Here is a 25,827-nt window from a genome sequence, read left to right on the forward strand (position 1 = left end):
CGGAGTGCAGAGTGTAACAAGGGTCATAGTTTAGGGGTGAAAAATATTCATTCGAAAAGTTTAGGTTGCAAAGTATAATCAGGAGTATAATTAAGGGTGGCAACGTGTAATTTCCCTCTGTTTTTTACACAACCACTTTTTAAAAGCACTTACATCAAATTATATATTCTAAAAAAATATTTTAATATAGTATTCATTTTTCATTATTTTTTATTACTTCCTTCAACCTTCTCTCTCTCTCTCTCTCTCTCTCTCTCTCTCTCTCATTGCTACCACCACATGGTCACTGCCACAACCACCACCACCACCACCACAATAGATTAAACATCATATCAGAGCCATAATATCAGACCAATGTTGAAGCAACCCCAAACCAAAACTCACACCCATAACAACACAAACAACCAATCCGAAAAACCCAAAACCAAGGAAATCTCAAACTAAATCGGGCTACCATACCCAAAACCCCATTCAAATTTCCCTTGAGATTCATAGAACGTCCTAAATACATTTGAAATCAAAATCCAAACCAAGCACATGCAAGCAACATCATATCTTAATAATCAAGCCAAATCTAAATCCCCAAACCCACAAACCAAAAAAAGAAAAAATAGAATAATGAGAATGAAGAGAGTGTAAAAATAGCGAGATTGAATGATAGTTGTGAACCACTGCTATTGTCGATGGTTGTGGTCACTTGGGCTTGGCTATCGCTGAGCTTGGTGCAAAAAGAATAAAGAAAGCGAGATTGAATGAGAGTGAGGGTGAGATCGAAGAGGGCTTACAAAGAGAAATGAAGGAAAACCAGTACTAAATGTGGAAAAGGCAAGTGGTGGCTTACAAGGTCTAGTCATGGAGGCTTTGAGAGAGAGAGAAAGAGATAGAAGAAACTATTGAAATACAAAGCAATAGTGACTATATATATGTACATGATTATTGTAGCAACAATGCTATTTTACACAACTTTAATTTGATTGATGTGGATGGTTTTGGAGCTTGGATGTGTAAATTGAGCCTTTGTGTTATTTTACATTGTCTAGTGCAAGTACTCTAATGATCACGTCTTCATATTTGAAGGTTAGGGACCTTAATCACATTTTCATAATGAATGGACAAGGAGAATGTGAAAATTAAAGAGGACAATGGAAAATGGTAGAAGATGTGGAAGCGAAAGTAAGGAGAAAAGAAAGGAAAGAACAAATGTGATTTGGCCTAACAACCTACCACCACACCAACAAAGGCCAAACTCCTAGCACTCTAACTAAATGTTACCTCAAACATTGCTTTGATAGCCCAAACTCCTCCCCTTCCTTGCCACCAGCCCAACTCTAACCCTCTTTGACCTCTCCTCTAACTCTCACTTTTCCTCATTTCCCTTTTTGAGTTCATTTCCCTAAGTTTTTCGACCAACCCTCTTCCCATCATCCTATCTTTCCTTTTATAGTCTCCTATTAGTGGGGTTCCAAATTATTACTTTTGCACTAGTCCCTATGCAATTCCACTTCTGCTTGGAATCCTAAGAAAAGTGATTCCTTGTTCGGCAGCGAACTTCCCAATGGCACTAATTGTGCTCGGGGGAACCAACCTGAATCTAACTGTCCTCTCATTGGTTCCTTCTAGCCTGTTAGTCGGTATTGGACCTGACTAGCCCGAGATTTGACCATCCCCCAACCTTACACCCTTGCATTTGTTGTCGTTGGGTTAGGCCTATCCCTAAAGTGTTGGGCCAGTTTCAATTACCTGGGGTAGCCTCAGTGGTTTGGACCACCCTTGGGCCTTAGTTCCCTAAGCCATTCTTGTTTAGCTGGGTCCAAGTCCCTACACTATATATATAAATGAGAAGCATTCCCACATTTTAGTCTTATCTGAGATCCTACACCTACATGAATCTTCCATGGCAAACAACCATATACATCATACGCCCTTTTTATTTAATAGGGAAAATGTTATGCTAGTAAAACCCTCGAAACCCACATCTTCAGGACTCCTCTCTCTTTCTAGCATTGACAATGATCCCCACCTTGAGATTTTTTGCCAAATTGTTCATGTGTATTGATGTTGATTCCTCTTATTATGATAATCATAATTGCACCTCAAGTTTTGATAGGCAAGCAGACATAGCTTATGTCATCAAAGAAGCCCTCTCCAAGGCTTTGGTTTTTTATTATCCTCTGGCAGGCAAGTTAGAAAAGCACAATGATTGAAAACTTCATATCAATTGCAATGAAGATAGAGTGTCATTCTTAGTGGCAACTACCAATTATCAACTCTCTTCCCTTAATTATCTAGATGGGGTTGATGTTGAAGTAGCCAAACAGCTTGTCCTTGATTTACCTTCTAAAGGTGACTCAGTTTACCACCCTCTTGTCTTGCAGGTGACCAAATTTTCATGTGGGGTTTGCATAATTAGGATGGGCTTGTCACACTCTATATGTGATGGATTTGGTGCAGCACGGTTCTTTCGAGCTCTGGTTGAGCTTGCAAGTGGAAAGAGTGAGCTCTCGGTGAAACGTGTGTGGGAGAGGGAAAGACTAGTGGCAACACCTACTAAGGAGCCTTTCCAATTAATGTTTCCGGATAGACCTTCTTTAGTGACTTCACCATATATGCCAACAACAAACCTCTTGCACAAATGCTTTCATGTAAGTAGTGAAAGTATAAAAAGAATCAAAATGAGTTTGACAGAGGAATTCGGAATAGAAAATTTGTATGAAAGTTTCACCATTATTGAGGTCCTGGGTGCCTATGTTTGGAGATCAAGGTTTAGAGCTTTAAAATTGAACTCAGATGGGAGAACCAATTTCAGGTTGGTTATGGGAATAAGGAAACTATTGAATCCACCTTTGCCAGATGGGTATTATGGGAATGCTTTTGTGTCTCAAATGTTGGAGCTAATGGGTGGTGAGCTTAAAGAACTACCACTCTCTAAGGTGCTTCCACCGCTGATTACATCATGACCTCACTACGCATGTTAGAAAGATTCAGACAGCTTGATATAAAGTTTAAAGATGATGTTGCAGTCATGGTTTTAACAAATTGGAGGCAACTAGGTTTCCTGGAAAATGTAGATTTTGGGAGGATGGAATCAATGAACATGATAACCCTGCAATGGAACATGATAAGGTATGTAGATATGTGTGTGCTCTTGCCTCCCACCTCCAAGGTGGATGCTTCAATGAAAGGTGGGGTTAGGTTATTTCTTTCCCTTCCCAGCGCTTCCATGGCCAAATTTAAAGAAGAAATGGACGCTCTCAAGCTCTTATAAATGATGTTGTCTGCTCCCAAAAAAAAAAAATTGGACGTTGCTGTGCACCTATGAAGCACGGACGCGGCTGGGAGGGTGCCACACCGGAGTTCAACGTGGCCCGACATGGGGTGCAGTGTTCGATGCGGCTGCCAACGCGTTGGTGCTGCGTCTGAGCTTTTTTTTTTTTTTTTTTTTTTTTTTTTTTCAAGGATTCGCGTCAACTTGGCTCGATTCACACTGACTCGGCTTCTATTCACGCCAATTCACACCGAACTGGGACGATTCGGCCAAAATCAAGCCGTATCGGCCAAGTCAAGTCGTATCGGCCAACGACCAAAATAGCCAAAAATGACCAAAATGGCCGAAATCAGTCAAAATCGACCTTGAATCATGTCGGAACAGCCGTAATCGGCTTTGAATGAGGCCCAAACATCTTAAATATGTCCTTCCTCAACTTTATTCTGAATATTTGTTGCTTCTTTTGTGTTTTCTTTTTTGTTTTGTGTTTCTTGCCTTCTTCTTTCTTTGTTTTGTAAATCAAGGCATAGTAATGTGTTTTTTTAAGAATATTTTTAATAGTAAAAATATATAGAAAATATAAATAAAAATATTTTTAATAATTTTTTAATCGTTGCACCCCACCGCGCCTGCAACCTACTTTTTCAAAAATTGCCGAGTCCCACACCTGCACCCGCACCCAAATCCGAAAACGCACCTGTGCTTCATAGTTGTGCACACAATGAAGACATAAATATTTGAAGTGGCAGCGAGAACAATGCCAACAAACTCCGTGGTTGGACATCTTGAATTAGATTTGTGCTTTAGTATTGTATTGTTGTGAAAATTAAAGTAATGCTTGAATATCAATATGAATTTTTTTTTCTCTACAATAAGCTGAAGAAAAGGGTTCAAACTTCACTAGAAGTATCTTTTGGCAAGAGGTTCTTCGTACTTTTTTTTTTTTTTTTTGAGAACAAGGTTCTTTGTACTTGAATAACCAAATGTATGATGTTTAGTTTTTCAAATTTTTTTTTTTTTTGGAGAAATTTTCAATCTATGGCATTCACTCCTAATAATAGCTCTTTATTATCACACCAAGAAACCAATCAGTTTTTGGTGTAGGTGAGGATTGAACCCCAGATCTCTTATACAACCATCAGATATTTTACTAATTGAGCTAATTGAAACCTACTTTTTATTCAACTTTTGGTGCTTGAATATCTTCCAAATCAAATGTATGAAGGATCCTCTTGCAAAATGAATATACTTATATGGAAGGTCAATAATAAATGATCAAGCTAATTCACTACTATTCAATAAATATTTAGTACTAATTACACCACCATTTCTTGAGGTTTTACAAATTAACACTCCTCTCCAAACATTTCATGAAATGACATTCTTCCCTTTTAAGGTTTTTAACTTCATATAAATGCAACATTTAAGGTAGAGTGTTATTTAAAAAATGAATATTTCATTATTGGAACTTTTTCTAAATAAATTATAGTTGAAGTAGAATTTTAAATTTCTTAAAAATTAGGTAGATTTTAACATAAATTCTATTATTGGTAATAGTGTTTATTGGCAAAAAGAAAGTAGTTACATAGCGCAATCATGACTTTTGAGATATAAATTTTATTATACAATATATGATATGATTTGAAAAAAATAAAATGAACATTAAATAAATTCTTTGTATTACAATAACAAAATTGTGTTAAGAATTAAAAACTAATTATATAAATAGGTCAACAAATTACATTTCTTTTTGTCTTGCTATCCATGATAAGCAATTTGCAAATTAGAAATGTTTCAATCAAATTGGCTGTAATCATTCACTAATAATATTTTTTGCAAATATATAATATGATTTAATTTCTAAAGATGATAAAAAAAAAATTATCATTATCAGTAATGGACAATTATATATTTATATTCACTATTCTTGTAAAGTATACAAAATTGTACACATTTGTTTAGTCTACAATATAAAGGGTAAAAACCGAGTTCTTACCTATTTTGCCCTACTTCATTGTACCAAAGATTTAAATTTTAAAAAAAAAAAAAATTCAATAATCAGTCATTTTTTCTTGAAAAACCAATTCTTATCCCAATTGGGCCCACTTCATTATGCTAAAGATTGACCAAAAAAAGGAAAAAAAAAAAATACTGACCCTTGGTAAGTTGGTAGTACCTTTCAGGAACTTTTTTCTCATCAATCATCATTTTGTTAGATTAGAGATCGTTTGGGATGGACTGAAATTTTCAACTTATTTGCAATCTTAGCATATTTTTGCTATTATTTATGAGTCTCACTATACTTTTTGATATTATTCATGGGTTTCATTATACTATTTAGCTTATTTTTCAACTTTTTTCTATACTTTCAGTAAAAAATAAATAAATAAAAAAAATTCAATTTTAACTATTAATGAATTTATCAATAGCACAACTATTAATTACCACGCTTATCAGTTTACAAAACTAAAAATTTAGGTCACTCCTCAAACCACATTTCAGTGCAAGATTTCAATTTGAGCCCTTTGAGCTAAAGCCCAAGCCACCATGTCATACGAGAATGGGATAAGAAAAACTAATAGCATGCCTAAATCCTGTAGCTAAAAAATCTTTGTATAATTGTATCATCCAAGCTTGAGCCAAACTCTCCTTCTATTTCGGCAATGAGATTGATTCAAATCAATTTGTTTTTCTCTCTCTTTTACTATTTCGGCAATGAGATTGCCACAATTCAATTTTTTTTTTCTCTCCTCTCTCTTCCTATTTTGGCAATGAAATTATCACAATTCAACTTTTTCCTCTCTCCTCTCCTCCTATTTTGGCACTTTAATTGCCATAATTCAATTTTTTTCTCTCTCTTCCCTCCTCCTATTTCAGCAATGAGATTGCCACAATTCAACTTTTTTTTCTCACTCCGCTCTTCTTATATTTTGGTCAGTGTCGGTCAACTAGGCAATCGAGCACGGGCCAAAATTTGGGCAGCAAATATTTTTTGGCAATGATATTGTCGAAATTACTTTTTCTCTCTCCTCTCTTTGGTCACATCATTTTTCTTTCCTCTCTTGCTTTTTCTCATTGCCAAAATTCACCCCTCTCTTTACTCAGCTAAATAACTTTGAACGGTTCATATATCACAAATAAACTCGCATTTAGACAATATTTAGCCAAAAGAATCTGAACAAAGTTTCTCTCTAGAAACTCTTCAAACTTCTCATATATCTCTTTTTTGTGTGAATTTTAAAAATCTAACCATTAAATTTCATATTCTTAACATGTATATCAAATTTCATTCAAATCAGATGTTATTTACTATTCAATTAATGAACTTATTTTTTATATACAATTTTATATCATAAAAAATTGAAATTTTAACATTTATTTGATAATATAGTAATTGATTTTTGATCTTCTTGAAATTTTGTAAGCATAACAAATATAGTAAGAACATACATTTCAACTGTTAGATTTTCAAGATTCACACTCAGAGTGTGTTTGGTATCAGCTTTTAGTTTTTATGTACAACTTTTTAAAACCTCACTTTTTTTCTTTTTCTTTTTCAAAATTTTTCAAGGTACAACCGTACAAATATACTTTAATACAATTTTAGCAAAAAAATTTCAGCAAAAAACTAAATAAATTATTTCCAAACAACACTCATTATAAAAATATAAAGAGAATTTGAGAGAAACTTTGCTGAAAGATTCCATTCTCCCCTCCTTTTTTCAGCGTAATACAAATTTCAGAGCCACCGTTACTTATGCAGAAACTGAGAAACGCGGGATATGCTCAGGAAAAATTTATCATATTCTAAAAAGATCAATTCTTTTATAACACAAGGAAAATTCGTCAGGCCTTATTTACATTCCATCAATTTCAAAGAGCTGGGTTTAAAATCACGGAGATTCTTCTGTCAGCAATTGTAATGGGCTGTGGGAGACATGGTACCATAGAAGATGGCAAGCAAGTTCATTGCATAGTATTCAAACATGGGTTTGACAAAGATATGATTTTGATGACTTTCCTTCTCGACATGTACTGTAAATGTATTGATATCAAAGAGGATGCCGTGTTTATGATGAAATGCCTCAAAGAGATGTTGTAAACAATTGCATGAATTTTGGGTTATGCCGGTGTCACTAATTGACATTGGATGCAATGACTTTGTTTGATAATATGTCTGAACGCGACGTGGGATCTTGGAATTCACTGATTTTAGGGCTTGCTCAAAACTCAGAAGGAAGGAATGAGTTGTTTTTGTTCAAGAAAATGAGAGTGGAGAGAGCTGAAGTTGATGTTATGACCATGACCAATGTTCTTTCAGTTTGTGCTGATCTTGCTGCTTTGGTTAATGGTAAACAAGTTTATGGGCTAGTGATTAAATACGGGTTTGAACTATATTTACCTGTTGGAAATGCTTTCATTGACATGTATGCTAAATGTGGACGCATGGAAGATGCGTGCCAATTTTTCATGAACATGCCAATCAAGAATGTAGTTTCATGGACTTCTTTGATTGTGGGTTATGAAAAACATGGCTTGGGATGGGAAGCGCTTGAGGCATTTGACGAAATGGAAAGGAAGGGCATTATCCCAAACAAGATTACATTCTTGGGAACCTTATATGCATGTAGTCATGCTGGATTAGTTCAAAAAGGGTGTGTGAATTTCAACACCATGGTACATAAATATTCCATCACACCCATGATGGAGCATTACACATGCATGGTGGATTTACTTGCACGAGCTGGGCATCTTACGGAGGCTTATAATTTTGTGGAGAGGATGCCAATTAAGATGGAGGCAGAGCTTGTAACAGCACTTTTTAGTTCATGTTGTTCTCACATGAATGTAGAGCTAGCAAAGACTGTTGGATAGAGATTAATTGAATTGGAACCTGAAGAAGCAGGAGCCTATATGTTGTTGTCCAACTTCTATGGAATTATTGGGGACTTGGAAGATGTAGCAAATGTGAGAAAATTGATGTCAAAAAGGGAAATAAGAAAAACAAAGGCATGTACATGGATTGAGATAGATAGAAAAGTCCATAACTTTGAATCAGGATATGGGTCTCATCCCCTTAACAAAGAGATATGCAATTACTTGAAAAATCTTGTTAAGAAGATGAAGAATTGTGGATATGTGCCTGACACAAGCCTGGTTATGCAAAATGTGGATGATCACACAAAGGAAGAGATGGTTCTTAGTCATAGTGAGAAATTGGCCATTACTCCTGGTCTGATTATCACACCCTCGGAAACACGTATCATGATAGTTAAGAATCTTAGAGTTTGTGCAGACTGCCATTTATTTACCGCATTAATTTCAAAGATCGAAGGGAGGGAGAGTGTCGCAAGGGATTCTAGCCGATTTCATCATTTCAAAAATGGATCATGCTCTTGTGGTGATCATTGGTGAGAGGTATGGGTGGATCTTTGCCATGAATGACAGCCTCACGTGAACAATAGAATTAAACGAATCTCTCTCATGTGTAAACTAAAGAAATCGTCTTGAATAAAATAATTAAAATTATCCCACACCACCCCCCCCCCCCCCACAAAAAAAGCCCCTCTATTTATTTATAGGATAATCTGCCTGTCCCGCTTTTGAAAATAAAATAAATAGTAAAAGTAAAAAGACAAAAAATTATTTTGCTTATTACTGCTACTAAAAAACTTGTCCCTCGAAGTTTTGAGTTCATGAATTTTACTTTTACATATAACATATATGCCTCACCAAAAGGTTCCTACCCAGTGGGGTTTTCATTTTTCAATAGTACAAAAAGTCGGCTGACGCGTCTGATTCGATTCTCCCATCTTTTATTTATTCTCTCTTGCTACATATTCATGGGTCGTGAGTCATGAGTCATGACCATTGTTTTGATCGCCTAGCTTCTAACAAACGAAACAATTTTGGGTTCCAAATTTTCCGTACAATTCCTCCATGACCAGTTCGCCGATCCCGGTGGATCTCTTTGTGTCGAAAAAACATCCTGGCCTTACAGGTGGCGATCTGGGGTTCGCCGACGCCTCTGGTAATGTTATTTTCAGAGTCAACCGTCAATCCTCACCTAAAAATAAGAGGCTATTCCTCGATTCCACGGGAAACCCCCTAATCTCCATCTACCGTTACCGCGTGAGTCTCTCTCTCTCTCTCTCTCTCTTCTTTTCTTTTTTTCTTTTCTTTTTTTTTAAATTTCTGTTCTGCGTTTAATTTGCAATGCCCACCAATTGTTTGAAACAATGTCTAAACCAACATGTTTTTATTTTCCATTTTTGTTGATGAGCTAAAACTATGAAAGCATTGATAATGTGTACTCCGAATTATTGAGATTTGAAGGTCAAACACTTGCCAATATGAATTTTGGTTAATGATTGAAAATTTTTGTAGTTTCGAATGCACATTGCAAATGTTTGAATTAGAAAATTCTCAAATAACTCTATAATTAAGGAGGCTTATATGTGATTGAATTTCTAATTTTGGATATGGGTTTTGATTGGTTTGATGGGTGTTGTTGTAGAATGGGTCGTGGCAAGGCTTCACGGGTGAAGACGATCAAAAGCAGTGTATATTCAGAGTGCAGAGGACGGTGAACAAGCTCACCAGAACAGAGTTAGAGGTATTTCTTGTTGGTGTGAATGGGGAAGACTCAGCCTCTAAGTTAAAAGTGAAAGGTTGTCCTTTCCAGAAGTCCTGCACTATCTACAGAGGCAATGACATTGTGGCTCAGGTACAAATAATTGATAAATGTTGCTAGCATTGAAAACTGAAGCCTCAATGAATCAGATTTTGCTTTGCATTCTTTGGAATTTACTGAAAATTGCAACAAAGATATATTGTTTTAAGCCTGATCAGTAACTTTGCGGCCCCATAATTTGTTATTTACCGGAAGTTTAAGTACATGTTTGGCGTGTGTGATTTGTGTATAGACTAGAAATTATTGAAGATTTGTAACAACAGCATACATTGGATAACTGGACAAAGCAATATGTGCTTGGTGCACATTTAATAGCATTGCTCAACAAACTGCTTTATTAGCTACTCTTCGATAGGATACATGATTTTTGCTTTATGTTCTGAGCTTTTAAACCATGCTTTTTTTTTGTGGCCTTGTGTGTATCTTGTTGAGCTCTCAAATTGAACAGTTGAACTACATTACTCTTGCTGGGAAAGTTATATGTATAGGTCACAGAATGACATGATTATCGGGTCTTGTTCATCTCCCAATAGATTCATCTAATTTCTCATGCACGATGATTTTTTTTTTTTTTCCCATATTTATCATGGATTATCTCATGCTTCTTCATCTTGTCATTCCTTAAAATTATGTCTCATAGATTTGTCAAGAGCCACTAGTTGCTGCAATGTAAATGTTGTAGATTGGTTATATTTTTTTCCCTCTTAATTTTATAATTACAATTTTATTCACTGTAGTTTTTAACATAAGGTCTCACTCTTCTGTTTTGATGCAGACTAGCCTCATGTACAAGCTGCGGCAGCTTTATGCTAAAAGGAATAAATTTCGACTAACCATATTTCCTGGATCTGATGATCATGCGTTGGTTGCGGCATTGGTTGTAATATTTCTAGATTGAAGATAATAGAATAGAGAAAAAAAAAATTGATAATTAAAGAAAAAGAGGATTTTTTTTTTTTTTTTGGACAGAAAAGAAAAGGAGGATTTAACATGTACATTTACACGTTATCACTCCACACAAATACGTCCATGCATAGAGATTAATAAAAAAAAAAATAATAAATTCATAAATTATGCCTTCCGGCTGTGTCTTTAATATTTATCCATCTATTGTAAAATATATATATATATATATATATATATATATATATATATATATATATATTTTTATCCATATGCCTTAATGCATATCTCTTCTAGGCAGAGACAGAGCTACCTGCATGCGAGGGAGTATTGTTTGCAATTTACTACCACCTCCTTACTTATAAAAAAAAAACCCACTTCTTGACACAACTGTAGGACAATGTATTTTTGTTTTTTGATGATGTGAGATTTCTTCCTGGAAGAATACTTTTTTTTCTAAATGCTTTTCCACAGTAGGCTAAGTGAGGCAAAAATAGTATGAAAAAAAATGTTGCAAGGAATGACATAGAATACAAACAGAGTAGAAATGATAAAAATTATCTGTCCTACCTGACCCACTCAAAATTCTAGGAGTATAATCAAAATTTCTCTGGTGTAAATTATAATTTAGTCTAAGAAATATTTTGGTAAAATGTATTATCTAGTTGTTTTTAATCACTTAATGTCAAAATTGTGTTACTAGCTCTAATAACCAAGAGTCCATTTGTATGAAAGGATAAATTACAAAAATCGCCGGGAAAATGGGTGGATGGAAAAATTGGAAGATAAAAAAAAAAAAAAAAAAAAAAATTATAGCTTTTTACTATGTGTATTTAGTATAGAAAATAGAAAAGTGGAAAGATTAAACATGATTTAATTTAATTTTTTGTTTGGTTGAGTATAAAAATAAAAGAACAGAAAAAGTAGTTTGTGTGATTTTATTGTGTTGCTTATATTGCATAGGAAATCATTTTTTCAAAAGTATATTATAAGTTATTTATTTCATAATAATAATATTTTTTTATTAAATTAGTAAAAATTACATATTACTAAGTTAACACATTACATTTATTATTTTATTTTTATTATCTTCCTTCACCGATCAATATGTATGAAAAAATGTGATTAGTTGAATTAACACATTTTAATCCTTTAAATTTGAAAATTGTTATTTTAGTACGGTAACTTTGCTCAAAAACCATTTTTATTCTTTAAGGTTAGAGACTCATTTTTTTTTTTTTTGAGAAATTGAGACTCAAATTAACACAATGTAATCCTTTAAATTTGAAAATGGTTAGTATTTTAGTATAGTAATTAGTAACTTTGCTCAAAAATTATTTTAATTCTTTAAGGTTATGGACTCTCTCTTTGGACCCCAATGATTTTTTAGAAAAATTAGTGATCATAAATTTTGTGGAGGTAAAGTTCGCCAGTCAACGTTGGGCCATAGTACTTGTACTAAGCCCAACCACAATAAGAAGCGAAGACACGGGCAGAGGACCCCCCAGCCCAATCATGTTGGGCCGGGCTTGCTTAGGGGCGTCCAAGGAGGAGTACCTCCTCGGACGCACCAAATGGGAGTCCGACTCACACCCTTTACATGGTGAAAGGTCATCCAATATCAAGGAAGAGTGCATGACGTTCGGGGGGGGGGGGGGAGGGGCAACCACAACTGCCGCATTAAATGCAAAGAAGCTACTTTTCCAGCCGCATTAATGTGGAAAGGACAGGAGAACAGAATTATCTTGACCAGTGCAACTCACAGAAAAGAAGGAGGATGTCCTACGGGACAGGCACTCAAGTAGAGGCCTAGATGATTAACAAGTGTAGGGTCATTATCGTAGGAAGGATGCTATATAAGAGAAGAAAATCCCCATGGCCAGGGGATCGCAAGAAGGAGAGAGAGGAAGAAAAAAGGAATTGGAGAAACAAAGCATAAGATACAGCCCCACGGACTGTTATCCCAGGAAGCTTAGAGGAATATCCCCACGTCCAAATGGTTGCATGGCTTGTTCATAACTATGTTCATTCTGTCAAGACCTAGTTCTGTAACATGCTCTCTATAAATTCATTGTTGAGGGACTTTTGGGCCAGAATCGCTTGCCTGTTGGGCCTGAGTCCCGAAAACAGCCCCTACAAATTTCATTTTACTATTTTTTGCTTAAATTAAACTCACAAATTACATTTGAATTTGCCATAATAAACCCTAATTCCAAAACATGGCAAGATATGAACGGCAAAAGTTTCACTTTTTTTTTTTTATTTTTTTTTTATTTATTTATTTATTATCCCCTTCCGTAAAGGAACAGGCGAAAGCCATATTCAGGAAAAAAATAATTAAAAACAAAAAACAAAAAACGAGTGCAGATATATTTAAGGGGTTCCCAACTTTGAAGTTCAAACCTGAGTTCTTGTCTGTGCCCTTTCTTTTATGCATTGTTTCCTTTATCAAGCTTCAATTTTTGCAAGTTTTTTTGTCAATCAATTGAATCACCTAAAACAAATTAAAAAGAAATAGCCTTAAAAGCACTATCTTTCTTATTGCTAAATCATTGATTGGAGTCTATATGCAATTGTAAATTATGGTATTTTTAGGATATAGATGGTGGTGTGGCACAACACTTGAAGGGAGGCTTGGGAGTTGGGAGGAAGGATTCCATTACCAAGGTAAAATTAATATTTATCTAATTTGCTACTCTGGTCAACGTTATTTCACCACCTGTTGATGTACTATAATGATTTCTAAAGCCTCACTTTTTCTAGGTGAAATTATATTTTTACAGAACTTAAGGCTCCTTGGAAGTTGGAAGACAATAAATATAAACCCATGATATTTTGGACCCATGGCTTCAACCATAAATTAATGTATCCTTTGCTCAGCTTAATACAAATTTCAGAACCACCAACGTTACTTCTGCGAACACTGAGAAACGCCAAGTAGTGGGAGACATGCTCTGGAAAAATTTATCATATTCTAAAAGGATCACTTCTTTTATAACACAAGGGCAGATTCGTCAGGCCCTATTTACATTCCATCAATTTCAAAGAGCTGGGTTTAAAATCACGGAGTTTCTTCTGTCAGCAATTGCAAGGGGCTGTGGGAGGCTTGGTACGATAGAAGAGGGCAAGCAAGTTCATTGCATAGTATTCAAACATGGGTTTGATAGAGATATGATTTTGATGACTTCCCTTCTCGATATGTACTGTAAATGCATTGATATCAAAGAGGCACGCCGTGTCTATGATGAAATGCCCCAAAGAGATGTTGTTGTAAACAATAGCATGATTTTTGGGTTATGCCGGTGTCACTTGACATTGGACGCAATGACTTTGTTTGATAATATGTCTGAACGCGACGTGGGATCTTGGAATTCACTGATTTCAGGGCTTGCTCAAAACTCAGAAGGAAGGAACGCGTTGTTTTTGTTCAAGAAAATGAGAGTGGAGGGAGCTGAAGTTGATGTTATGACCATGTCCGGTGTTCTTTCAGTTTGTGCTGATCTTGCTGCTTTGGTTAACGGTAAACAAGTTTATGGGCTAGTGATTAAATATGGGTTTGAGCTATATTTACCTGTTGGAAATGCCATCATTGACATGTATGCTAAATGTGGATGCATGGAAGATGCCTGCCAATTTTTCATGAACATGCCAATCAAGAATGTAGTTTCATGGACGTCTTTGATCGTGGGTTATGGAAAACATGGCTTGGGATTGGAAGCTCTTGAGGCATTTGACAATATGGAAAGGGAAGGCATTGTGCCAAACAAGATCACATTCTTGGGAACCTTATATGCATGTAGTCATGCTGGATTAGTTCAAAAAGGGTGGATGAATTTCAACACCATGGCACATAAATATTCCATCACACCCATGATGGAGCATTACACATGCATGGTGGATTTACTTGCACGAGCTGGGCATCTTACGGAGGCTTATAATTTTGTGGAGAGGATGCCAATAAAGCCAGAGGCAAAGCTTCTAACAGCACTTTTTAGTTCATGTTGTTCTCACATGAATGTAGAGCTAGCAAAGACTGTTGGACAGAGATTAATTGAATTGGAACCTGAAGAAGCAGGAGCCTATATGTTGTTGTCCAACTTCTATGGAATTATTGGGGACTTGGAAGGTGTAGCAAATGTGAGAAAATTGATGTCAAAAAGGGAAATAAGAAAAACAAAGGCATGTACATGGATTGAGATAGATAGAAAAGTCCATAGCTTTGAATCAGGAGATGGGTCTCATCCCCTTAACAAAGAGATATACAATTACTTGAAAAATCTTGTTAAGAAGATGAAGAATAGTGGATATGTGCCTAACACAAGCATGGTTATGCAAAATGTGGATGATCATACAAAGGAAGAGATGGTTCTTAGTCATAGTGAGAAATTGGCCATTACTCTTGGCCTGATTATCATGCCCCTGGGAACACGTATCATGATAGTTAAGAATCTTAGAGTATGTGCAGACTGCCATTTATTTACTGCTTTGGTTTCAAAGATTGAAGGAAGGGAGATTGTCGCGAGAGATTCTAGCAGATTTCATCATTTCAATAATGGATCATGCTCTTGTGGAGATCATTGGTAGAGGTATGGGAGGATCTTTGCCATGAATGATAGTTCATGTGAACAATATAATTGAATGAATCTTTCTCATGTATGTAAACTATAGAAATCGTCTTAAATATCATAATTAAAATTATCCCCCCAAAAGGCCCCTCTACTTATTTATAGGAGAAGCTACCTGTCCCTCTTTTGAAAATAAAATAAATAGGAAAAAAAAATTGTTTTTCTTATTACTGGTACTACAAAAACTAGAACAATTTTCTCAGCTCCCAAACAGAGGACAAGCCCATGGAAGTTGCCAAGCATTTCAGTTCATGAATTTTACTTTTACTAATATACCTCACTGAAAGGTTCCTACCCAGTGGGGTTTTCATTTTTCAAAACAAAAAGTCGGCTGACGTGTCTGATTCTATTCTCCTATCTTTTATTTATTCTCCCATACTACATATTCATGAGTCATGAACTTATTTTTGATTGCCTAGCTAAGACAGTAGCTTCTAACTAACAAAGTAATATCGGGTTCCAATTTTCCGTACAATTCATCCATGACCAGTTTGGCTCATTTGCCTATCCCGGTGGTTCTCTTTGTGTTGAAAAAACATCCAGACCTTACAGGATCTCAGGTTCGCGGACACCTCTGGTGATGTTATTTTCAAAGTCAACCATCAATCCTCACATAATAATAAGAGGCCATTCCTTGATTCCAACGGAAATCCCCTAATTTCCATCTACTGTTACCATGTGGGTCTCTCTATCTCTATCTCTCCTTCTGTTCTGCATTTAATTTGCAATGCCCATCAATTGTTCAAAACAATGTCTAAATCAACATGTTTTTTTTTTTTTTTTTTGGGTAAGTTACACAGGTAGCCATTCTAAAACATAATGCATACTCTAAATTATTAAATTTGAAGATGAAACTCCTATGTGTTGCAACTTGCATGTTAATCTTGAATTTGGTTATTGATTGAAAATTTTTGTTGTTTAGAATGCACTTTGCAAATGTTTGAATAAGACAATTCTCAAATAACTTGTATAATTAAGGTGCCGTGTATGTGATTGAAGTTCTAATTTTTGATAAGGGTTTTGACTGGTATAATGGGTATTGTTGAAGAATGGGTCGTGGCAAGGCTTCAAGGCCGGTGAAGATGATCAAAAGTAGTGTTTATTCAGAGTGTAGAGGACAGTGAACAAGCTCACCAGAACAAAGTTAGAGGTATTTCTTGTTGGTGAGAATGGGGAAGACTCAGCCTTTACGTTAAAGGTGAAAGGTTGTTCTTTCCAGAAGTCCTGCACTATCTGCAGAGGCAATGATATTGTGGCTCAGGTACAAATAATTGATAGCTGTTGCTAGCAATGAAAACTGAAGCCTCAATGAATCAGATTTTGCTGCGTGTTCTGTGGAATTTATTTAAATATGCAACAAAGATTAAATTGTTTTAACCTTTGATCATCACCTTGTGGCCCCATAATGTGTTATTGCTAGAGGTCATGCCCTGCCAATGAGGTTTAAGGATATATTAGGTGTGTACCTATCAAAAAAGGATATGTTTGGTGTGTATTATTTATGTACAGACTAGAAATTATTGAAGATTTGTAACAACAGCATACATATGATGATGGGACAAAAGCAATATGCACTTGGTATAAATTTAATAGCATTGCTCTTCCTCTTTGCTCAACAAACTGTTTAGTTAGCCTACATGACTTCTTCTTTGTTGTTCAGCTTAATGTTCAGAGCTTTTAAACCATGCTCTCTCGTGGCCTTATGTATCTTGCCGAGCTCTCAACTTGAACAGTTGAACTACATTACTTTTAAAAGGGAAGTTATTTGTATATGTTACAAAATGCACTGATTGTTGGTCTTGTTCATCTCTTAATAGATTCTTCTAATTTCTCATGCATGGTTTTTTTTTTTTCATATTTATCATTGATTATCTCATGCTTCCTCATCTTGTTGTTCCTTAAAATTGTCTCATAGATTTGTCAAGAGCCACTAGCTGTTGCAATGTATATGTTGAAGATTGGTTATATTTTTTTTCTCAATTTGATAATTACAAAGTTATTCAATGTAGTTTTTAGTATAAGGTCTCACTCATATGTTTTGATGCAGACTAGCCTCATGTACAAGCTGCGGCAGCTTTAGAAAAGGAATAAATTTTGACTAACTATATTTCCTAGATCTAAAGATCATGTTTTGGTTGTGGCATTGGTTGTAATATTTCTCAATTGAAGAATATAATAGAATAAAGAAGAGGAAGATTTTATTTTATCAATATCTATATCTATATCTATATAGATATATATAATAGAAAGTGAATTCCTACAATTAAGGAGGCACTAACAAATAGGAAAAGCGCCTATCTAAAATTCAGACACGTTTCACTTTAAAAAGCGATACATTATATTGTTTTGCCAAGTTAACACCGTTTAAAAGCCCCTCTTATAAATAACAAAAAAAAAAGGTTAAAATTAAAGGGTAGACGGAAACAGAAATAGAGAGGCGATGAAAGCGAGGGAGGTGACGAGCACACAGGGAACGAAGCAAAGAAACAGGCAAAACGGCGAACTTAGCATCGATTCTGTCAAGTTTATGGTTAAATCCAACCAAAATCGCGATCATTACAACGTTTGAAAACCTGATTTACACATAAAACCCAAAACTACCCACTCTCGATAAACCTTTTCTTCTTCTTTGCCTCTTCCTCAGCGTTGAAGCCGTTTTCTCTGCCTCTCTCAATTCTCTAAACCCCTAAACCATAGCCCATTGCCGCTCTCTCACTTCTTCAACATCCCACCGCCATCATATACCAATGAGTTTTTATCTTCGATTTAAGTTTGTTTATTAATTATGATTAGGGTTTGATATTTTGTTTGGATTGGTTTTGATTTTGGTGTTCAAATTAAGTTTTTCTCTTTGCCTTTTTGTTTGACATTTTGATCAGGCTTTGATATTTGTTTGGGTCTTTAGGTTATATTTGGTTCTCACTATGGTATTTGAGTTATAAGTGGTTCTGTTTTGATTATTTGGGTTAAATTTGTTCATGTTTATTTATCTACAGTTTTTGGCTTTACAAGTCAAGTGGGAATAAAAAAGTAAATTGGACCTTTTTCCTTAATCTAGGTCCTATAAAGAGTTTGCAACACAGGGGAGATTCGTACAGCCGGCCATCGCCATCCCCTGCCAAATTTAGACCACCGCAATCGGCACCCGTCAAAGTTAAATATGATCAAACGTCCCAGAGGTATTAAGATACGGAGATAGAGATCGGCGCTCCTCCGACGAAAGGTACACATCAATTCTCTGTGCTCAAATTTGAATTGAAATTCAGATGTTCATTCTCTTTCTTTAGATGCTTTGTTGTGAATATTAATTCTTACGGCATGGACAAGAATGGCAGAACCCTAGAATCATGAGAGGCCATCTATAAATCAGACCGACCTCTTATTCGAATTTGATTTGCATGTTAACATTCTGTGACCATCTATTTGGCCACTGGAAAAAATGGGAATAAATTAATTGGGACATAATAATTATACATGTCAATTTAATCCAAAATAAAGTTGTAATTGAATCCAAATAAAGACGAGATAAACAGAAAAAAAAAAAAAAATCAAATCAAATCAAATCAAAATTTACATGGATAATTATCAAAGTTAGGGCCCATGGATACCAAGATATAGATGTGTATTTGGTAGTGGGGCTGTTGGGGTGGTATTGAAGAGCCTCGCAGCCAATTGCATATCCAACAACAAAAAATATGTACATGCTATGTAATACTACCAATTGCCTCACATTTGTTTCATAATTCATTTCTTCCACCATGCTGATATCTTCTAGACTTCATCCTTGAAATTTTTGTTCATATTCATTGTTCATAAATAACTAAATCATTTACATTTATCATGGTATGAGGGCGGAAAAAATTGAATCCAATCATCACTAATTAAGTCTAAAATGCTTATACTACTCGAATTACAATTTGTCTTCTTCAATATATCTATATTAAAAAAAATTTCCCCTACTTAATTGTCTAGGGTTCTTCTTTTACCCTTTTTAAAAAATAGATTGGTAGATTCTCTTTCTTTGGATACTTTGGTTTGGTTTTTTCTTTTGGTAACATTAGGGACTTATCCTTTGATTTATTGTAGTTAAAAGTAAAATTTCATCTTGGATTGTTTAAAATCTTTATGTATAAGTCGAAAACAAACTTTCCAGTTCAAGTTTGTGCCAAAAAGTGTTACTATTTGATGTTAATCTTGCTTTAAATGTTTATTTTATATATCCTTGGCTAATGGAATCCAAATCCTTAGCCATCATCATATGGGAAATAGCCAACAGATTGTTAAAAACTAAAACAACCTTTCATATTTTTGCAACTCAAACCATATTACAATGTTTGCTTCCACTTCTTTTGTAGTCTCTCTTTCATCTTTCTTTGCTATGATTTTAAAAAACTTCTTATCCTGTCATTTTGTTGAATACTGAGTTCTTTGCCAGGTACAACATGGGTATTTTGCAAGAAGAGTTGCTGCATCAAACTAAGAGGTTAGGAGAGCTTGATTTTCCCTCTATTTATCTTATAATTTGAATTAAATTTTCTTCGTTGATCTGTTTGGTGTTGATTTGGCTTTGAATTACATATTTTAATCTGCTTTTTTCTAAAAAAAATTTCCATGTTATGCAATTTGACTTCAGATGTCGGTCTTATTATAGTGTCTATAAAGTGGTAAAGGAACTATGTTTTTTAAGACCTTAGTCAGGTTGGTGCAACATTCAATCTTTTCCTTTTTTTTTTTTGGTAGCCCTGATATTAGGAGATCACCATAGTTGATGGTTGTTAATCTTCTCTCTATTGGTTAGGATTTCTGTAATTTTAATGTCACTCACTCGAATTCTTCTTTGTGGATGGATATTTTTTATGATGGGCATTTTTGTTTCGTGAAAATCTTAGGGTTTGCAGTAATCTTCCAATTGTTAAGGGTTGTTGGACCATTTTATCACCTAATATTAGAGTTGCGGGTTTTGAGATAATCCTTAGTTAACTTTTATTAACTTCCAAAGTGAATTTTAGGCTAGGACATTTTGTTTTGCATCAAACATGTCTATACTAGGGGCATTGGCCCATTGGTTCTGGAATGCAAGCATGTCATCAATTTTCTGTGCAATGCATGTCATCAATTTTCTATGCAAGCATGTCTAAACTAGGTATCTGCTTATTCATTTGAATATGAGGGTAATATTACAATTGACTGTTGGGGTTTGTGCACTTTCTCTAACTATGCAGGTGGCCTATAAATTGATGGTTATGCATGAAGGATGTTTGGAAGCGAAGTTTCAGTCTATTGAAAGACCTAAAGGAAACCAATCAGCAGAAAGCTGATGTTCATCATGTCAGGCAGGTGATTATAAGTAGAAATCTTGCCTTGAATCATTTATGCTCCTTAGAGAGGTTTTGAGGGTCCCGTGGTTTTATGAATTAGAAAACAATCAACTTAATATAAGAATACATTAAAATTCAAAATTCGTCAAGGGCATGTTGTACAGCCCCTCATTTGTCCTACTTGTAGGAATGCTATCTATAAAATACAATATCACTCAATTTAAAATCAACTCCAATTATCTTTTATAGAATTTAAGAAATACATATCATATGGTAGATAAAAATATGGCTTGCCAAGTAATATAATTCTTAATAAAAACTTGAATTTTTTTTATATAAAAAGGCAATAATATATTTGTATCTAAAAAATCTTGGGATTTTATGAGAATGTACGCTAATCCAAATGGTTATCATGGTAGATAAAAATTTGGCTTACCAAGTAATATAATTCTTAATAAAAACTTGAATTTTTTTTATATTTGGACAGCATTATTTGCCCATTTGACATATTGTAGGAGTTAGAAAAACTGCAAAACTTTAGTAATAGAGCTACTGCAATATTCAACTTTAATGTTTACTAGCCACGAACCCGCGCATTACACGTGATAATTACTTTTATGGTGATTTTATTAAAAAAAAAATTTACAATTTAAACTAATCTAATAATGAGTGATGTATTTTGTAATTATATTTTTATTTATTATAGAAACAATCATAAATGTAATATAAGAACAATCCAAAACACCAAAAAAACGTAAACTAAAAAAAAAATAATAAAACTTAATAATGATTAATTGAACCAATATTAAGATAAAATTTTGTTTTTGATAATCTATTAAGGTTATTTTCTTTGTAGAAATTATAATTTCAGCCGCCCAAAACATATTATCAAATAAACAATTATTAGCAAAATCTAAGAATTAAATTTCTATACATGCATTATTATAAAATAATAATAATAAAAATAAAATTACAAAAGTTAAAATTTGTCACCTATCCGATTATTTTCGTTTGGCTAACCTTTGCTTTTCTTTAAATAAATGGCATTATAGAGTACTTCTAATACAACTATTAAGAGTATTTTGTCAACCACAAAGGATTAGAAAATAAACAAAAATAAGTAAAGTCTCATAGTTTAACATCTAAATTAAGCACTATAAAAAATCATGCTATGTAATAGAATAAATACCAAATTATCCAAATCATGCTATGTAATAGAATAATATTATATTTTTATATGCTATATTTAATTCTTTAGAACGCAATTGGATAACATTTAACAATCAAAGAAAATAAAAAAATAAAAAAACAACAACAACAACAACAACAACAAATTAAAAAACAAAACTAAATCACAATTTAAAATACAAAACTAAATTGCATTAACACAAAATAGAGTTTTAAAGAATATAAAAAATTATCAACCTAAAGTAGAGATGCAAGAAAAAAAAAATAAAAATAAAAATCCACCAAAAAATTTAGAGAGAGAGAGAGAGAGAGAGGGAACCTTTTTTTTTGTGAGAGAGAACTATGCATAGAATAGAAGAGATAGTAACAAATTTATAGTAAGAGGGTATGAATAAAAAGAGACAAAAATAAAAGAAAATGAAAGGAAAGAAGAAGAATGATATTAATGTAGAGGGTAGTGGGGAGATAAAAAGGTAAGGGAGGGAGAAAGATTGAAGAAGTAGTGGAGAGATGAAATGGTAAGGGGGAGAGAAAGGTTGGAGAAGTGTAAATATTAAAAAAATAAATTTTAAAAACAATTATAAGGCTCACACAAAACCCTAAAACTGAACTGAAAAAGTTTTGGATTAGGCTTGATAGTGAAACTAAATAAATAAGAGGTGAGCTGGATTAGTTATAATAGGGTAATAGTGGAAGTAAATAAATAAGTAGTGAGCTGGATTTATTATAAGGTGATAGTGGAAGTAAATAAATAAGTAGTGGGCTGTATTTATAGAGCTGAAAATTGTAAAAACCATTTTAAAATTGTAGGACAAACTATATTTAAAAAAAAAAAAAATGACGTGATAGCTAATGTGGCGCAACGTGAGAGCAGCAACATTAAACACTATACTTCAGCTTTTATACTTGGACAGCATTATTTGCCCATTTGACATATTGTAGGAGTTAGAAAAACTGTAAAACTTTAGTAATAGAGCTACTACAATATTCAGCTTTAATGTTTACTAGCCACGAACCCGCGCATTGCACGTGATAATTACTTTTATGATGGTTTTATTAAAAAAATATTACAATTTAAACTAATCTAATAATGAGTGATGTATTTCGTAATTATATTTTTATTTATTATAGAAACAATCATAAATGTAATATAAGAACAATCCAAAACACCAAAAAAACGTAAACTAAAAAAGATTAATAAAACTTAACAATGATTAATTGAACCAATATTAGGATAAAATATTGTTTTTGATAATTTATTAAGGTTATTTTCTTTGTAGAAATTATAATTTCGGCCGCCCAAAACATATTATCAAATAAAAAATTATTAGCAAAATCTAAGAATTAAATTTCTATACATGCATTGTTATAAAATAATAATAATAAAAAAATTGCAAAAGTTAAAATTTGTCACCTATCCGATTATTTTCGTTTGGCTAACCTTTGTTTTTCTTCAAATAAATGGCATTATAGAGTAATTCTAATACAACTATTAAGAGTACTTTGTTAACCACAAAGGATTAGAAAATAAACAAAAATAAGTAAAGTCTCATAGTTTAACATCTAAATTAAGCACTATAAAAAATCATGCTATGTAACAAAATAAATACCAAATTATCCAAATCATGCATGTAATAGAATAATATTATATTTTTATATGCTATATTTAATTCTTTAGAACACAATAGGAAAACATTTAAAAAAAAAAAAAAAAAAAAAAAAAACAACAACAACAACAATTTAAAAAACAAAACTAAATCACAATTTAAAAAACAAAACTAAATCGTATTAACCCAAAATAGAGTTTTAAAGAATATAAAAAATTATCAACCTAAAGTGAGATGCAAGAAAAATAAAAAAATCCACCAAAAAATTTAGAGAGAGAGGGAACCTTTTTTTTTGTGAGGGAAAACTATGCATAGAATAGAAGAGATAGTGACAAATTTATAGTAAGATGGTGTGAATAAGAAGAGACAAAAATAAAGGTAAATGAAGGGAAAGAAGAAGAATGATATTAATGTAGCAGTGGGGAGATGAAAAGGTAAGGGAGAGAAAAAGATTGAAGAAGTAGTGGGGAGATGAAATGGTAAAGGAGAGAGGTTGAAGAAGTGTAAATATTAAAAAAATAAATGTTAAAAACAATTATAAGGCTCACACAAAACCCTAAAACTAAATTGTAAAAGTTTTGGGTTAGGCTTGATAGTGAAACTAAATAAATAAGAGGTGGACTGGATTAGTTATAATAGGGTGATAATGGAAGTAAATAAATAAGTAGTGGGCTGGATTTATTATAGGGTGATAGTAGAAGTAAATAAATAAGTAGTGGGCTGCATTTATAGGGTTGAAAATTGTAAAAACCATTTTAAAATTGTAGGACAAACTATATTTAAAAAAAAAAAAAAATGACGTGGTAGCTGATTTGGCGCAACGTGAGAGCAGCAACATTAAACACTACGCTTCAGCTTTTAGTAATATATAGATGTGTTTTTGTCAAATTACCGAATAGTTCTTTGGGGTTCATTTGGTTTCAATTGGCATGACATTTGTGTTCCTTATCAGTTAGATTTTATTTAAGGCTTAATCATAACTTCATGTATTTAAAATTGTTTTATTTTTTTGGAATTCAATATCTTACAATGATTTATTTGCATGTGAATCTTATAGCAGCAAAATGTTGATTAAAGAGTAATTAACACTGCAATCTTTGATACCCCTTTGCAGCTTCAACTTTGTGGTCATGCCACATTGGCTGCTGCACACACAATCTTTAAATGTATTCTACAGTGTGAAACTCAAAGAATAAGAGGTGTTCTCCAACCAAACATGATCTACTAAATGTGTTAGGACATATGTGATTCACTTGTTAGGAACATATGTCACTATTTTATGTAATTGGCTAATCTTTTGACAAAACGCACTTTACTTATATTTGGATAGATCTAGGATGTGTTTAATACTTCAAGAAACTGTATTTCAAGATCAAGTGTTGAAGACATGCAAGTTTGTCCAAAATTCAAGCTAAAGAAGTGTTGTTCATTAAAACTTGATAGCTAGCTATCCATCGAGCTTAAGAAGCTGTTCCAGCCCCGTGGCTTGATAGCTGCTCGACAGACAGGTATCTGTCGAGATTTATGAAAAACAGAATTTCAGTTCTGTTTTGACTCTAATTCGTGATTATATGTTTGAGCTTTCTTTTCTTCTAACCCTAGACATATAAAATGATTATTTTAAGGGTTGTCAAACTGTACACAAGTTGCACAAGTGTTAAGCAAAATTTATTCAAGCAATTTGTAACTAGAGACAAAGTTTTACCCTAGTTCATCATTCTTGTGAAGAAGTTGTTGTGTTTGTGCATCATAGGGTTTGTGACTAAGCATCTTCTTGATCTTCATCGTTGGGATGAACTGAAAAACTTTGCAGCCAACAGCCTTCTCTAGCTGGTAATTGAAATCACGTACTGGGATCCGCGCATTGGTTAGTCACGTACTTGGGAGCCGTGCATCAAAAGGGGAAATTGTCACTACAGAACAAGTCCAATTGGGTATTGGGGTAAGAGTTCAACTGTAAGTTGGAATAAAGTACTGAAATTCATTTACTTGTAACCGCTTGTTTTGATAATAGTGGAATTTCGGGAGTGGTGACCTGAAAATCATCCGGTGGAGTTTTCGCCGTTAGGTTTTCCCCATTCGTAAACAAATCACTATGTCAAATTTATTTTCTACTGCATAATTAGTTTATTGGTGATTTGTTTGTGCTACTACATGTTTGCATATTAATTTGATTAATTAATAGACTTGGCTAATTAATCAATTAATTAATCACAAGGAATCAATT

The 25,827-nt window shown here is 33.7% G+C and overlaps 2 protein-coding genes, 1 long non-coding RNA gene and 2 pseudogenes across 7 annotated transcripts; all 5 read left to right on the forward strand.

The window, feature by feature from the left end:
- Nucleotides 1-1,894: 1,894 nt before the first annotated feature.
- Nucleotides 1,895-3,319, forward strand: LOC126693075 (spermidine coumaroyl-CoA acyltransferase-like; annotated as a pseudogene).
- Nucleotides 3,320-6,953: 3,634 nt separating this feature from the next.
- LOC126713907 (pentatricopeptide repeat-containing protein At1g25360-like) lies at nt 6,954-8,736 on the forward strand (annotated as a pseudogene).
- A 228-nt stretch (nt 8,737-8,964) lies between these two features.
- On the forward strand, nt 8,965-17,589 carry LOC126727425 (protein LURP-one-related 7-like). 3 transcript variants are annotated; one of them, XM_050433114.1, is made up of 3 exons: nt 8,965-9,397; nt 9,783-9,881; nt 16,638-17,106. In XM_050433114.1, exons 1-3 carry the CDS (start codon nt 9,206-9,208, stop codon nt 16,773-16,775), a joined length of 429 nt encoding a protein of 142 aa, XP_050289071.1. In that variant the 5' UTR covers nt 8,965-9,205; the 3' UTR covers nt 16,776-17,106. The 3 variants fall into 3 exon arrangements, with proteins under 3 accessions (XP_050289071.1, XP_050289064.1, XP_050289055.1); XM_050433107.1 differs by lacking the exon at nt 16,638-17,106 and adding an exon at nt 17,535-17,589 and having other exon boundaries at nt 8,973-9,397; nt 9,783-9,992; XM_050433098.1 differs by lacking the exon at nt 16,638-17,106 and adding an exon at nt 10,735-11,055 and having other exon boundaries at nt 8,977-9,397; nt 9,783-9,992.
- LOC126727408 (pentatricopeptide repeat-containing protein At1g25360-like) lies at nt 13,250-17,106 on the forward strand. 3 transcript variants are annotated; one of them, XR_007656243.1, is made up of 4 exons: nt 13,250-13,529; nt 13,626-15,448; nt 15,978-16,165; nt 16,536-17,106. XR_007656243.1 is itself a non-coding variant. In XM_050433083.1 (1 exon), the coding sequence occupies exon 1, from the start codon at nt 13,812-13,814 to the stop codon at nt 15,444-15,446; it is 1,635 nt and encodes a 544-aa protein (XP_050289040.1). In that variant the 5' UTR covers nt 13,650-13,811; the 3' UTR covers nt 15,447-15,534. The 3 variants fall into 3 exon arrangements, 1 of the variants encoding a protein (XP_050289040.1); XR_007656244.1 differs by having other exon boundaries at nt 16,031-16,165; XM_050433083.1 differs by lacking the exons at nt 13,250-13,529; nt 15,978-16,165; nt 16,536-17,106 and having other exon boundaries at nt 13,650-15,534.
- Nucleotides 17,590-18,551: 962 nt separating the features above from the next.
- Nucleotides 18,552-25,027, forward strand: LOC126727445 (uncharacterized). The gene is made up of 3 exons (XR_007656248.1): nt 18,552-18,710; nt 20,710-20,824; nt 24,715-25,027. It is a non-coding gene; the product is annotated as an uncharacterized LOC126727445 (long non-coding RNA).
- The last annotated feature ends 800 nt before the right edge of the window (nt 25,028-25,827 follow it).

The sequence above is a fragment of the Quercus robur genome, chromosome 1 (assembly GCF_932294415.1).
Source record: "Quercus robur chromosome 1, dhQueRobu3.1, whole genome shotgun sequence".
Classification (NCBI taxonomy): Eukaryota; Viridiplantae; Streptophyta; class Magnoliopsida; order Fagales; family Fagaceae; genus Quercus; species Quercus robur.

What these genes read in the sequence shown, in the direction of transcription:
- LOC126727408 (XM_050433083.1), top strand. Translation starts at nt 13,812, where the DNA reads ATGCTCTGGAAAAATTTATCATATTCTAAAAGGATCACTTCTTTTATA.
- LOC126727425 (XM_050433098.1), top strand. Translation starts at nt 9,206, where the DNA reads ATGACCAGTTCGCCGATCCCGGTGGATCTCTTTGTGTCGAAAAAACAT. An exon ending in TCTCCATCTACCGTTACCGC is followed by an intron (nt 9,398 to 9,782) that starts GTGAGTCTCTCT and finishes GTGTTGTTGTAG; the next exon opens with AATGGGTCGTGGCAAGGCTT. An exon ending in GCAATGACATTGTGGCTCAG is followed by an intron (nt 9,993 to 10,734) that starts GTACAAATAATT and finishes GTTTTGATGCAG; the next exon opens with ACTAGCCTCATGTACAAGCT.